Source organism: Poromitra crassiceps, assembly GCF_964638095.1.
Source record: "Poromitra crassiceps genome assembly, chromosome: 1".
In the NCBI taxonomy this organism is placed as follows: Eukaryota; Metazoa; Chordata; class Actinopteri; order Beryciformes; family Melamphaidae; genus Poromitra; species Poromitra crassiceps.
In genome coordinates, this window is record NC_139623.1 from 47565135 (window position 1) to 47580867 (window position 15733).

A 15733-nucleotide genomic window follows, 5' to 3' on the forward strand; every position below is an offset into this window, starting at 1 on the left:
GTTCATTTGACATTATGATAGCATAATTTGTATAAAGAATGATTCATCTCACCCTTTTAAATTGATTCCTCTTCAATATTACCTGCCCTGGATTCGGTCCTCTCCACGACTATTTGTCCAATAACTTTGGTTATAACAATCAACTTTTCATAGTTAGTTATGAATTAGTTAGTTTGGTTAGTGTATTAATTTATTCAGTATTTCAGCTGTTCCCATAGTTCCACATGTCATACTTACCTTACTTTTTGATCCTGTAAACAATTAATCACGCAACCAATAACACAAATAAACATTCTCTAGCTATTGAGCTCACTTAAATTCTATGAACAAATAAAATTCTCTCCCGGTCAGTCCGAAAATGTCAAGTCCGTCCCTTTCACTCTCTTTCATACACACACACACAAGTCTGAACTCCGAACTCTTCATTATTCTCATTATTCTCATTATTCTCCGCTTCCTTCCCCCCTCTGAAAATCGCTTCCAGATTTTCACTCCATTGTCCATCTCTGCATAACAGACAAGCACACAGATTAATGACAATTTACACTTTTAAAAGCAAGATTATTTCCTCCACCAAACCTTCACACTTCCTTATGACGAAATAAAATTAGACTGAATATTAATTAACTGTAGTGCCATAGCTATCATCAGCCAAGACAATACAATTACATTTAGTTGGGTCTTACCAATGTGGAGTTCATCGTCACATTTTTCTTCAAACCTGGAAAGAATGTTATCTTACCCTATTTACAATGACAGATTGCTGTTCTCTGTCCCCAAATTATCATTTTAATCACGCTTGCTGCAATAAACACTTTTAAATATGACTTTCGATTCTTTTATCAACTGTTTCCTGTGAAAGGAAAATATTAGTACCAAATTCTGTTGTCTTACGAGTTCTTTTTAAATGATCACCCGCTTTCCACGCTTTATTATGCTGAAGCACTGACTAAAGGCTCTCCTCATTCTTGGTATCTGAAAGATAAGAGTTACTTGTCCCTACTACATCATTCTTAACACATTGACTGCCAGCCGTTTTTTTTTTGCTGTAGGTAGCTTCTGCCAGGCCGTTTTTTGAGGATTCTGGCTCATTTTAAAAGAGCCGAGGATTCTTTTCTGCTTGGAGTTTGTGAACACAAAGTTCAGAAAAGTACTAATAGAATGTGTGCTTTCTCTGTCTAAAAGAGTTAGTTTGTAGAGTTAGTAGTTATGTAGATATTAGCCGTTGAGTACAGCATGGTTTCAGCTGTCTGAGAGTGAAAGCTGAGATAATCGCAGTTTTGTGAAATTCAATCAAACAGGCAGAACAGTCACTTTAACCATTTATTTTTGGCATCAGTGAGAGATCAGACATCCAAACAATATAGTTCCGAACGCCCTCTCCTTCAACTCCTCCCTCCGTGGGCGTGTCTAGTGGCTTTCAGCCTGCGTTTGTCACAAGCGAGTGGTCTGCTGCTGCTGCTGCTGCAGCGAGTTCGAGCAGCCTCCCTCCCTGGCAGCGAGTTTGAGCAGCCTCCCTCCCTGGCAGCGAGTGTGGATAGGTCTCACTCGTCTCTTGGGTTTGAGAGCCCCGATGAAGCCCCGTGCGACTCTAGGCTTATGCAAATTTGCAATCCCCCGTGTGCTGCTGCTGGCGCGGCCCGAGAGCGGCGAGTCTGGTGACTGATGACTGTAAAATCGGCAAGCCATTTCCTTGAGAATGGAGGAAGCAGCCGCGGGAGGCGGCTGCTTTTGGTTGACTTTCTCTCTCTCGGGAGGGCACCGTCGCCACCTAGCTGGTCGGTAAAATAGATTATACACATTCAATACTTCCAATATCTCCATAGGAGACGCGGGGGGCATTGATCCACGTAGCACCGTCAAAAAAAAAAAATCATTTTTTTTGACGTATTAATACGTCAATGGCAGTGAACCGCTGGATTTTTTTTGACGTATATATACGTCAGTGGCAGTCAACGTGTTAAATGACACCGACTTTACATTGATATAACAGATTAACATGAACTGGGCCTTGCTGTTGTTTTTCTCCTGTAACCAAAAGCTTGTAATAGTAAAAATACACCTTTAAATAGTTTTTCCCTTTAATCTCTGCAGGCTTTTCTTTGATACAAAGCCCGCTCTCCCCAATTTAGTCAAATGCTTGGTTAGTGTTGACTCCATTTTGCATACTCACACCTACTGGGGAACAATTGCTTTCACATCCTGTGGTGAGCGCTCTTGCTCATTCTGTGAAATTAAAATTTAATTCAGATGTTTAATTTCCCCACTAATAGATTTGTTGATCACCACATGTCATACCTAAAGGAAAAGATTAAATTAGTTACAATTCCGAAATGGAATACTGGTTTTTCTTCCTGCAAATAAAAGCAATGTTATGGTTCCCGCCTTTGTCAGCCACATTTCCTGCAGACATTAGCATTTTCTCCTCCCACTGTCCTGTGAAGTCTCATAGATTTAAATGACAAGACAACATTGTGTAAACATAGTTCCTGTCTACATTTGCTTGAAACTTATCAGTTATTCATACTGTGGTCTTTTTTTTCCAGCCGCTCATCTCGGGCTCCTTCTGAAATGTTAGAACCAACATTAGTAATCTTTCATAATGTACAATTTTCCTGCAACCAACAACTGCCTTCTCTCTTCCTTATCTACTAGAACAACTTGATTCCTAGAGAATTAAAGCGATGTGACACACTGTTAACATTCTCAGATTAATAGTACCCCGAACTGACCGTACCTTTAGCATAGTTCAGAACGTTGTTCTTATTGTGTAATCTTAATAATCTGTCTGTCTCTCTTAGACATCTCTGCGCCACTTATCTCCCCACCCATCTCGAGGGTGAACTTCTCTCCTATTCTGTTCTTTCTTTTCTAATTATACATTTTCTACCATATAGCTTGTGCTATCTCTTCCTTATCTGTCTTTCCCATTACTAATGATGTTCTATAACACTGCTTCCATCCTGCAGCCCATGGTTCCGTCTCTGAAACACACACAAAATATGTTAAACATAGCACAGTTTTCCCACATTTCATTTATTCCTTAATTTTCTGTGCTCTCATTTTCTCCAGTTCAGCTGAGCTCCTTCTGAAATAAAAGAACATAGTATTTTAATTACTTGTGACTTAATCGCGATAGACAATTCATTTTCTCTTCTTCTCAAACTTTCAGCAAAGTTAAATATGGATCATAAAGCAGTGTAACACATTAACATACTAACAAAGGAATACTAACCCAAAGTGACCTCATCTGACATGAAGTTCACCGTGTTGTTTAAATGTATAGCATCCACCTTTGTCTCTAATTTACATGGCAACATAAATTGGAAGAATCTGAAATTCAACTCAAAATATGGATATTGATATTACCATAATTAGACAATTCTGTGTTATTTATTCCCCAAACAAATTTTCATTTTGCTCTCCTCACTCCACGCTCAAATCTTACCATCTTAAAGTCTCATTCAATGTTATTGTTCTTTACCCCCCTCACCCTACTTCAAATCTTCTTATCTCTGTTTAGGAAGAAGGGGTGAGATGCATTGTCACTATGTTAAATAACTCTAAGTCCTTTTAGTTTGAGCCATTCTGTGATGTTATTCTGGAAGGAGCCTGCACATTGTAAGGACACTCCCTTATCCAGTGGTCTTCACTTTTACAACAAAAGCATCCTGTCCGGTCCTTTTGTCTTTGCTCAAGCTGCCCTGCTGTCACACCCCACCCCCCTCTTCTGCCATAATTGGAGCGGGGGTGGTCTACCTTCCTTTGAAGTCCATCTCTCCTCCCTTTTGTTCGAAGTGGCTGTTGCTCTGCCTTTTGTTCGCTTCCTGGTTGCTTTGTACTCACCAATGCTCCAGCCACACCTATTCTCTCCTCTCCTGTCTTTAGTTCTAATTGGCGCATGGCTTGTTCCAAAAAATCTTCTCCTTGCCTTCTGGCAATCTGAGCAGCCCACAAATTGTAGGCTATTTCATGTTCCCTCCTATCTTGGTCATCCAATTGTTTAAGAGATAATTGTTCTAACACTGCATTTAATTTAGCTTTCTCAAAAGTTCCGATAGCTGGCCACAACCCCTTCGTCCAATAAGACCATTCAGTTGTCCTTTCTACTGCCATGAGCCCATAAAGAGTCCTCATTCTCTGGATAGGCAGGATTTGATCCTCCATTTCTGAAAATTACACAAATAGGTTATTACACAGCAAAGTTTCCTCTAATTCTACTTTATTTTAACAAGTTGCTTATTTACTATACAGTTTATAATCATGTGCTTTACTTCTAAGCAAGTTGAGTAAAATATGTGTATCTTTACACATGCATTACATTAATTCACACAAAGACTACAAGTCCCATTGTTCTTGTGAACTACATTCAAAATGGCCGACAGCCATGTGTTTCACAACTCACACACTAACAGAACCGGCGTAAATCAGCTGCTGGCTTATAAATTAATTCCCTAATTATTAAGCATCAGCTGAGGCTAGAAACTATTGTTGCAATAGTCAATGTTGTTCTTTCATACAAGCCGATTTAACAAACAACCGCGGTAGACAACATAGCCTTATGTAACAGATTCTGCTACTATTGTTCATCCCAGCAACTGAATAGCACTTACATTTAGAAGCATCTTCCTATTAAATTTGTGCAACCACAACTGGTAAAGCGTCTCTTTTCATTTCAGTAATATGCAAACTCTCCCGAGCGCCACTTTCTCAGAGCGGCCAGCTTTAAGCTTACCGTTTCTCACATAAACTCCCTTCAACATTTCTTACCATACACTTGGATTTGCTAGCTAATTCAGTCACTGGATGACTAACGTACGTTTTATTCCTTATTGATTTATATATAGCGCTATTTATATTCCAACCGGGGGAAATCCGGCGACTTTAAAGCTTAATGCTCCCCTTCCCATAAGGATTTTACTGCTGTCTCTTTTCATTAGTCCCCAATGAGGCTTTCCCCTTTGTTTCTTAGCACAATAGCCACTGCTAACTATTGCACTGAACAAATAGTCTCCTAGAACAGACGAGTTGGCTTAAACAGTCCGTTTTAAGAGACCACTGAACAAAGGATCCTCCAACCGCGCAGCATGGGAGACAATTCTCCTTCTTTCCTCTAAGGTTTTACTCTGTTATTTACCTCTGTGGGTACTCTCATCTCTCTCACTAGTAGGCCTACACAATCCGCAGCAGAATCTCTGTTACATCAACAATAGGGATGTCAATTTTCGGTTAATTTCACTTTCGATTAACCGACGCTAATAATCGATTAACCTATCGGTTAATTAATAATTTTTTAATATTAAAAAAAAAAAAAAAAAAAAAAAAAAAAAAAAAAAAAAAATTTGTGTGTGTCTATTTACTCAATGAACTCATGCCCAAACAAGGCGTGTCTATTTAGATGCTGAAATGTTAATGCTTTTTGTGTTAGAATTTCTAACACAAAAAGCATTAACAAGCATTAACAAAAAGCATCAACATTTCAACACAAATTCTTTTTGTGTTAGAATTTCTAACACAAAAAGCATTAACATTTCAGCATCTAAATAGACACGCCTTGTTTGGGCATGAGCTCATTGAGTAAATAGACCAAAAAAAAAAAAAAAAAAAAATTTTTTTTTTTTTTTTAATATTAACTGATAGACCGACAGCAATAACCGAACAACGACGTTAGCGACGGTTAATCGATTAACGGTTAACCGTTGACATCCCTAATCAACAATATGGTTAGTTACCGAACTCAGTTACCTTATAATGTTTAAATGATTCCCACCTAGTGGATCCTTGAGGCTCCACCGCTCAATAACTTGCCTCTTAATCAAATTTCACAATAACAACATAGCGATTGTTTTTTTTCTTCCACGCTATTCTTTATGCTCTTTTAATCATTCGGTAACCAATCATTTATTGGGCACAATTAACACACAACACACTTAGACTTTTGCATTTGTAATAATCAAATCACAACTCACCTTTGGCTTCCATCTGCTTCTCGCCGGCCTTTTCTGCCCGTGTTGTTGTTGATTTGCGCGCTACACAGGAATTCAGGTCCGACGTGAAACAAAGGCCCAAACCACAGGCCCAAAGCCTGCCCAACTAAACCACTATAGTTCCCCCCTCGACCACGGGTTTCGGCAACCAAACTGTGGTGAGGACTATAACTCTAAGTTTAGAAAACCAATGCAACTAGAAGGTAGAAGTATTAGGAAAGGTTTATTTACAAAAACAAAGTCTCACAGCACTGTGGACCAGCCCCCATCTCCTCTCTCTGGGGACTGATCCCCTCTTCCTCTTAGTCACTTCCTTTATAGACTTCTTCTGAAGTCCCACAACAAAGAGTAGCTTTATGCACTTAGCGCCCCCTACACTAGGAGGGGGTATAACAACATCTAAATTCTCTCTACATTGGCCACAGGCCAGAGAGAGGGAAAGCGTGGGAGACATTGTTTGGACAGGAATGAAGGGGCGTGCATATTTATGAATGGCTGATGTCACCTGAACAGGGCGTTGCTGCAGGGGGAGAGAGAGATGAATGAAAAGGAACAATGGATGAATGAATGGGATGGTTAATCAGACATTGACTAGGGGAAGTAGCCTTCATTATTGAAAACAGTGAGACATACATTTGAGAAATTTGTAGTAAGTAAACTGAACTCAACACGCTCATGTTTACCAACCCGGCCGGTGTGAGATCACTTTATACCAAAGGATACCAATAAGAGAGGAAAGTACAGAGTGATTCTACATCTTGATTGGTGGGGGGGGGGTACTCTCCTATACTACAGCCATACAGGTGGAACTATACATCTTGACACATCTCCTGTCCACTCAATACTCAGTGAAATATATTGAATGATGACATTTCAAGCAAACTGTGGGATTGAAAACCTACTGTAGCCTACTCCTACAGTGTATGAATGAAACCCTCCCGTACTTCTACAGTGTACTTGTCTAATCAGGTTTATCTGCCCAGAGTGATATCAACTTCTAGCTTCCAATGGCTTCAGCTTTCACTTGGCTTTGATAATGTTCTGTTCTCTCTTCTTGTATAAAGAGACCATCACGCCAAACTCTGTTAAAAAGATCTGTCAATTTAATTGTTGCTTTGCTCATCGGCAAATGTACATACATGTACATGTATGTTTTAGAACATGACTTAAGAAAATGTCAGTGGGATGTATTTGTAAATTCGGCATATAATGTATATATTATATATAATGCACCAAGCAGAGCTTTATTTCAATAAAATCTCATTTGATAGAATTGGTTCAAGCTGCTCCTTACCTCCGTCTATCTATGCTGTGTTTTGGTGGAAGAGGATTGTGGGATTAACAGGCAAAAATGCTTAGTGCTGATAGTCTATTGGAGGCATGCCAAATTGGAGAGTGGTTCCTGATGATTTGTAAAACACTCTCAGTTATCTTCTGTGAGGTATGAATGTTTGCAGATAAGCAAAGCAACATTAAATTGCAAGATTTTTTGTTTGTTTGGTGTGACCTATCCATACAAGAGAGAATAGAGCATTATTCAGGCTAAGTTTTACTGCACCGATGTACAGTAGTACAGTACAGTACGAGTGTGTGGACTAACTTGTGTGGAAATTAAATACTTGTTATTAAGATTTAAAGGAACACTCCACCCATTTTCAACCAGCTTTGTATCATTAGAACATCAGTAGTATATCAGAAAACTGTAAACGGTTTTGAAGTCATTCATCTAGTTTGACAGTTATTGAGAGTTGATTTATATAGTTATTGAGTTAATGAGTTATTCATTTGAGTTAGTGTGGACCAGTGATGTCACTACTTTAACACTCAATAACTGTCAAATTAAATGACAGACTTCAAAACCGTTTACAGTTTTCTGATATACTACTGATGTTCTAATGATACAAAGCTGGTTGAAAATGGGCAGAGTGTTCCTTTAAAAAAGAAAGATGACTGATTCTTTGTGTTTACATACACTTTTACTTACTTTTAAGCGTAAGCTGTGTGTGTGTGTGTGTGTGTGTGTGTGTGTGAGTGTGTGTGTGTGTGTGTGTGTGTGTGTGTGTGTGTGTGTGTGTGTGTGTGTGTGTGTGTGTGTGTGTGTGTGTGCGTGCGTGCGTGCGTGCGTGCGTGCGTGTGTGTGATTGCCCACTAGGTTCTGTGGCTACCTTCAGACATGCGCTCCCTGGTTCAGGAAATGGACCCTGAGCTCCAGCAAACATCAGGTAGCCGGCTCCCCCTAGAGGAGCTCCAGAGCAACCACATCGTCAAACTCAACCTGCACTACAGCACCATGTCCCCTGAGCTCATCAGGTGTGTATGTGTGTGTTAGCACCATGTCCCCTGAGCTCATCAGGTGTGTGTGTGTGTGTGTGTGTGTGTGTGTGTGTGTGTGTGTGTGTGTGTGTGTGTGTGTTCTTGTCTGCAGAGATAGCGCATCAAAGCATTTTCCTAGTTTCATATGAGTAGTTTACCTGCTCTTACAAAAGGATTGATAGAAAGTTTGAATCTCTGGACACTCAACCACTGTCGAGGTACCCTTGAGCAAGGCTACGGTTCCCAGTGGTTATGGAATACCTGGTATATTATGGCGTTTTTAGATTTTGGCAAACCATAAACCGGGCGAATACGTATTTCTGTACATTAAAGGCAGACATGTTCCCCCTTGAAATAGCATAAACTCATCCAAAAATGATCCTACTCAATCATGACCTATGGCCATTGGTAGTGTAGTGTGTGACAGTGTGTGTCTGTGTGTCTGTGTGTGTGTGTGTGTGTGTGTGTGTGTGTGTGTGTGTGTGTGTGTGTGTGTGTGTGTGTGTGTGTGTGTGTGTGTGTGTGTGTGTGTGTGTGTGTGACAGTGTGTGTCTGCAGAGACTCTGCCTTCTGCCTGGATTTTTGTCTCATTTCTGAATGTTCGGGACTTTTCTGGGAGCCCATCTTTTAGCGGTTTAGCAGTGTTTGCCTACAACCAAATCATCTGCTGATATATCTAGTAGAAATAACAGCCTCTCGATTGTACACCTCTGTCAACAAGTCAAGTTGCAGTGAAGCCCAACTCTCTACGACTATCCTATCCCTAGCCATGGTCCATTTTCCCTAGCCCTGCCCCCTTCCTTGAGCCCCCAACTCCCTCCCACATCCCCCCTAGCTACTCCCCCTAACCACCCCTTGAATTTCGACTCTCTACGACAGGGGTTTTCAAAGTGGGAGGTGGGCCTCCCCAGGGGGTCTCCAAACAGTTTCAGGGGAGGCTCAGTGAAGGAAGTGAAAAAATATTACATTTATTACTAGGGGTGTCACGATACACTCAGTTCACGATACGATACACGATATTGGGTCCACGCTAACGATACGATACGATATTAAAAAAATAAAAGATTGCCATCGATTTGTAAGTTGAGGGGGCATCCACGCTAATTTGAGTAATTTCACCATTTTAATCCTCCGTGTCTGTAACGTCCCTCGTCTGTTCAAACAAAGCAATGAAAAGGAGATCCAGCATGCAATCAGATGCAGATCAGTGCCACCATGTTCAGCTTCTTTTTCTCACGATATGAGATTTCATCTCAACGATACATACATTGTGGGACGATATATTGTGACATCCCTATTTATTACATTAGTTATCAAAAAGAGATAGAAGATAGAAGATAGAATAGCCTACATGTGTGTGATTCTGTTTTCCCCACTTTCCCAGCATCACAAACAAGTAAATGCCTTCAGACAGTATGTCAAACAGCAATATCCAGCTCTCTTGGCTCTTGGCTCACTTGTTGAGTGTCTATGGGATAATTAACATATTTCATGATCATGATCACATAGGCATCCGGCACACAGTCTCAGACTTTGAAAACCCCTGCTCTACGACCTTCCTATCCCTAGCCCCGCCCCCTGTTGGAGCCGAAATTATGATTTTGAGATTTTTGTTTTTGTTTTATTGAGTTATGCATTAATATTAATGAAATATGGGCAATAAACTCATAAACTATTGGTTGGCACACCACCATTTGCACCATGAATAAGAACCGAATATTAACAGCTTGTCCCACCACTGCAGCATATAATGACTGAGAATGTAGCGGTTTGTAAAAAAGAAAAAAGCGGAACAGTGTATACATTTGAGACACTATTTTATATACTTTATATTATAAAGTATATAAAATAGTATATACATTTTATACACTATTTTATATACTTTATATTATAAAGTATGTTTGCTGAAAGGGAGAAGAATGCAGTCGCTGCATCAGGTCTTAATGGGATATACACGCACATGCTACTGTACGTCGGTTAAAAAGCCAAAATATTGCCACACAGCTGACTGAAAACCTGCTGGAGCCTCCTCAGTTTCAGTTTGACCTGACTCCATTTCTCCTCCTACTGGTCATGTTCAGTCAGTACCAAACAGAAAATATCGTTCTGAATGTCAATTCTTAAGAGTCTCAACACTTGTGTGCAGTCAGCGCATGTCCACGTGTGCTATCTGACTTGTGTGCAGTGAGTATGCAGCGGTGAACATCACCACCAACCTGTATGTGATCAGCCAGCCGTGGCTCTACTCGCTGGCCTGGTGCACAGGAGTGCACTCAGTTACCACCAACGCTCCGCAGCTCCTCAGCACTATCAACACCCCGCTCTTCCTCATGGTAAGAGCAGCTCATCAGCTCTATCAACACGCCGCTCTTCCTCATGGTAAGAGCAGCTCCTCAGCACTATCAACACCCCGCTCTTCCTCATGGTAAGAGCAGCTCATCAGCACTATCAACACCCCGCTCTTCCTCATGGTAAGAGCAGCTCCTCAGCACTATCAACACCCCGCTCTTCCTCATGGTAAGAGCAGCTCCTCAGCACTATCAACACCCCGCTCTTCCTCATGGTAAGAGCAGCTCATCAGCTCTATCAACACCCCGCTCTTCCTCATGGTAAGAGCAGCTCCTCAGCACTATCAACACCCCGCTCTTCCTCATGGTAAGAGCAGCTCATCAGCACTATCAACACCCCGCTCTTCCTCATGGTAAGAGCAGCTCCTCAGCACTATCAACACCCCGCTCTTCCTCATGGTAAGAGCAGCTCCTCAGCACTATCAACACCCCGCTCTTCCTCATGGTAAGAGCAGCTCATCAGCTCTATCAACACCCCGCTCTTCCTCATGGTAAGAGCAGCTCCTCAGCACTATCAACACCCCGCTCTTCCTCATGGTAAGAGCAGCTCCTCAGCACTATCAACACCCCGCTCTTCCTCATGGTAAGAGTTGGTCCGAAGCTCAATTAGAAGGCACATTCTGCTCCATTTCCACCACAGATCTCTCTCATCACTAGAGCTCTTCTTTTGAAAGTGTAGTTAAAGCCTGAAGAGAGATAGTCTTTTTTTTTTCCGATATCCGATATTTTCCAACTCTTTTGGCTGATTGACGATGCCGATAGCTGCTATATTTATCCACCTACAGTAATTTCAGAGAACATCTGTAGTGGAATGAACATTATGATGCCTACTCTTATCGTGATGGCTCACTGGCAGATGCAGATGTAACCGAGGTGAATCAGCGTTGATTCCTCGTGAGTCCAGTGTGGTAGCGAGTGGATTGGTTAAACTCACTCCCCAGTATAGAGGCATGTTAATCAGCTCCTCCAAGGGAGCTAGCTCTCTTGGTGGAGTGGTTAGTGTCTTTGACTCCCAAGCCGAAGGTCGGCGGTTCGTATCCACCCCTGGACAAGCCCTTAACATGGGTTGCTGCAAGTACCACCTACACAACGCCGTTACACAGACATAAATACAATGCTTTTCAAAATGTACACTTTCACTGGGCAGAATAAGAAAATGACTTGAACTTGATATTTTATTTATTTGTGTGATGTTTTCCTTCAAACAAAACTGTAAGATTCATCCTACTTAAACAGGCTTGTGTGATATCGGCCGAAATGTCATATCGGGCCGATGCCGATATTTCATTTGAAAGCCTTTATCGGCTGATATACCAATGTCGTGCCGATATCATCGTGCATCCCTAACTTGAAACTCTGCCCTCTCTCTCTCTGTCTCTGTGTCTCTCTCAGACTCCAGATGAGTATAATGTGATGTGGATCCTCACCGATGTGCTGTCCCTCATGCTGATCCTCGTCATCTTCATCTTCCACTGGTGAATGGTGTAATGGCCTACGCTCAGTTGAAAATAGATGATAGCGAATGGAGCAGTCTAATTCCCTCAGGCGGGACGCTCCACAGTCTACAGGCCCTGATGGCAAAATCCACTTTGAGTCTGGGGGTGTAGATTGTGGGACAGTCAGAAGAGCCTTCAACGATGTGAGTTTTCTGACGTCATGTGCTGCATTGTGGTCAAGCGGGAGACGTGACAGTGACTTTTGGCTGAAGCAGGGATACAGGGAGTCTAGCTGGGATGACAAAGCATCATGTTCTCTTGTCTGTCTGTGCTGTCCTGATGGGGTTTTGTTGCGCTTGTCGGCAGGTGGCGAGAGCGAGGACTGGCTTTCTGCTCGGGCAGCAAAACCATGCTAGACAACGGCACTTACAGCAAGTTCAGGACAGGTGAGCTCCACAAGTAGGCATCTGGTGGTGTTTCTGCACTGCACTTCCTAGAGAGCCTGATATCAGACTGACGTGTCAACTCGTTACTCCATTTCCATCTTCTAGTCTGACATCGCCTCCACTCTAACCGATTTCCATGAGGGAAATCCCCCAAGGGAATTCCATTTTCCCTAACCAATCACTAGAGACCAAAGTATCGGCCTGAATCTAACGTTAGTCGTGAGAACGCAAAAAACATCTCCCCTTTGAATAAGGTCGCTTCTGTTTGGTCCGCTTTAAACGCGCCAGAGTTCGTTTCCTCAGATAGTGCACTTCGTTTGGGGTGGTGTGAAAGCGCAAATTAACTCTGGGGCGGAACAAACAAGCGAACTCCGCTTGAAAACGTGGGTCTCGGTTCGCTTGCAAGTGAACCCTGGCGCGGTTCGTTTGTTGGGTGAAAGCAACCCGGAGTAAACACAAGAGAAAATAATAGGAAGTCGCGCCAGTGCATCATGTAGAAGGCGGTAGAAGGAAGCAAAACAAACACCGCGTGACGTACGTCGTCATAACAGCAACAACAACAACATTGCATTGTTGTCTCTCAACAGGGCTCGCCTTCTCCTTGGGTACTGCCTCGCTCGTCTCATCTGCAGAATGAAATGAATGAACAGAATGAAACAGCTCGCTGCCTCATCTGCTGCTCCTATTGGACACATTCTTGTGCAATACTTATTTGATAGTAACACCAAGGTAAAACCAGAAATCCCAAGATCGCAGGTGGTGTTGCTCCATGGGTTGTGTTTCTTGGATTCACTTGTGTTGTTCAGTCAGTGTTTAGTCAGCCCTCAGCGAGGCAAGAAGCCGGAGAGGAGAGATTTCCCCTCTATATTCTGTCCAATAGACAAGTGACCGTTTCTACCACGTGACATTGTTCAGAACGTTTGGTGCGCTTGGCAAATTGCTGTGTGAAAGTGAATCGGACCAAATGAAACCAAACCAAACCGGACCCGCCGAATCGCACCGAGTCCATCATCTTATATGTGAAAGCGCCCTAAGTGTCTTCAAAACAGAGTGTGGTTCGGATTTCAAAGTAATTGGTACTTTCAATCACTTTAAAACAGCCTTATAGCAGCATCTATCTAGTCTATTGCGACCATTGTTGTTATTACTCCTCGATGCACTTGACAACGGGAAACAGTTTGACAACCGCGTTAGTCCCACCCTAGGCAACACCAAAACTCTGTGTCTTCCCACTTTTGGGTATTGCACCTTATTTAAAATCACCCCCACCGAAAGACGTGTGAAGAGCAGCTGGCTTTGTCCTGCTTTTTGACCAGAGCCTTAATCCATAGCATTTCAGCTGAAGCAGTCAGACTTCTATTTGTGCCTATTGCATCGTGGGGAGGTTGCTATTTGGGCTCGGAATGTTTCGGACAAAAATACACAGCCGGCTCCATGAAGTTGGACTACAAACCTTGTCCAGATATCGATGCATGGGCCAAGTGTACATTGGAAGGTGCATGATGTGGCAGAGGATGCTTTCAAGTGAAGCCAACAAATCACTGTCTTTGTTTTTGTCTTTAATTGGATTGTTAATCCGTACCTTTATGACTCTCGTCTGCACTCATAACAGAGATGAGTGATGTATGGTCAGTCTCCAGTGTTAACTCCCAGGGAGAGTCACGCAGCCCGCTGACCGCCACAGCTAACCGTCACCAAGCACTGACTGCCTCCGAGAGGAGAGGACCTGGCAGGCCGGAGTCCACCCTGCCAACCTCTGTCTGAAGGACCAAATAAGCCCTTGTGCTAAAGGATAGGTTCACCCAAAAATGAAAATTCACTCAAATTGAGTCAATATCTACTCACCCGCAGGCCGGTGGAAGGACAGGTGACTTTTTTAGTCCACAAAACATTCCTGGAGTTTCACAGCAAAACAGTTACATTCTTCTAAAAACAACTGAGGTGGATGGTGACCAACTTTTAAAGATAAAAAAAAAATCACTTTCAGCTCACAGCTACAGTGAAGATTTCAGCTAAAAACAGGTTGTAAGTTACATTTTTTCAAGTCAACTTGGCATCTCGGGGCTTCTGGAGACTTGGATTATGCCAGGTGAGCAGTATGGAGGCATTTTTCCTTTTCTTTGGATGAGCTGTTTTTCCCCTAAAGTTGGAAGAGCTGTGGTTGCTTCCAATCGCAAAGGGAAAACAAAGGCGTAAACTGCTAAACAAAACTTTATTTCTCCTTGGCGTAGCTTGAATATATATTCAGTAGGCATTATTCTATTTTTTTTTAAATCAGGAAACATGATTTGGTTTCTACTTCATCCGTTTTCCTTATTATGGCTTTTTATTTGATTTGATTTTTATTTTGGTGTGAGGTCCATTTAAGTCACATATTATGAAACATCATTTACTGTGTAAATATGAAATTGTAAAAAGAAAGAAATTGTACCTTGCTGAACATCCAGTATAGAATACAAGTTTACAGCTATCAGTTCCAATGTCAACCATATTATTACCGCTATGCTTGTTGATTGACTGTATGAGCTACTTGTGTGGAAACGTACTGCCAGTTCTAGATATCCCCTAATAAGGGATGAGGAAGCCATGTCTCCAAACCCATACAATATACTGCAACTAAATAGTTAGTCACTGCTCATTGGAAAGCTTAATACTATAGTGTTCATAGTTCTCCGTACCACATGAGATGTTCTGATGCTTTCTGTGTTATGTACATTGATCGTTTAGGTTCTTGGAGTTTATGACAAAAGTTTGGAGAAGAGATACTGTATTCTCGTTTTCTTCCTACTTCTACTCTTCTTCTTATACCTTCCCGACAACATTCAATCATGCCATCACTTTTCGTATCCCACCACCTCCTAATGATAACCAACACAGTCCAGTGGGGCATTTCAGCATGCTGCATCAGAGCCCTGGGCCTTATATTCTTCTTTCCCTATTTGTAGATTTTAGTTGTGAAGAATCTCATACTATTGAATAGAGAGCCAAAGATTTAAAGAAAATATTTTTTCTGTGTTTTTTTTTTTTTAAGTTTTGGTCGGAGTGAAATGTTCTACAGTCTCTCCCGAATATACTGTATATATATATAAATATACAGTAGCTGAACCGTTTGGTTTGACGAAGTAAAACTATTTTTATAAGCATTTTACGAAATGTCCATGGGAAAATAAATGGCGGATGAAAATCTCTGGTACAGTGCTGAA

General features: G+C 41.8%; 1 protein-coding gene across 1 annotated transcript in view; it reads left to right on the forward strand.

The window, feature by feature from the left end:
* gdpd4b (glycerophosphodiester phosphodiesterase domain containing 4b) overlaps nucleotides 1–14294 on the forward strand; it is a gene marked incomplete at both ends in the record, with an annotated part of 37022 nt that extends 22728 nt beyond the window's left edge. Inside the window, 5 exons of the mRNA XM_083646252.1 lie at nucleotides 8140–8297; nucleotides 10486–10633; nucleotides 12041–12123; nucleotides 12451–12530; nucleotides 14143–14294. Coding sequence (XP_083502378.1) covers nucleotides 8140–8297; nucleotides 10486–10633; nucleotides 12041–12123; nucleotides 12451–12530; nucleotides 14143–14294 — 621 coding nt within the window. The remainder of the gene's footprint in view (nucleotides 1–8139; nucleotides 8298–10485; nucleotides 10634–12040; nucleotides 12124–12450; nucleotides 12531–14142) is intronic.
* Nucleotides 14295–15733: the final 1439 nt, after the last annotated feature.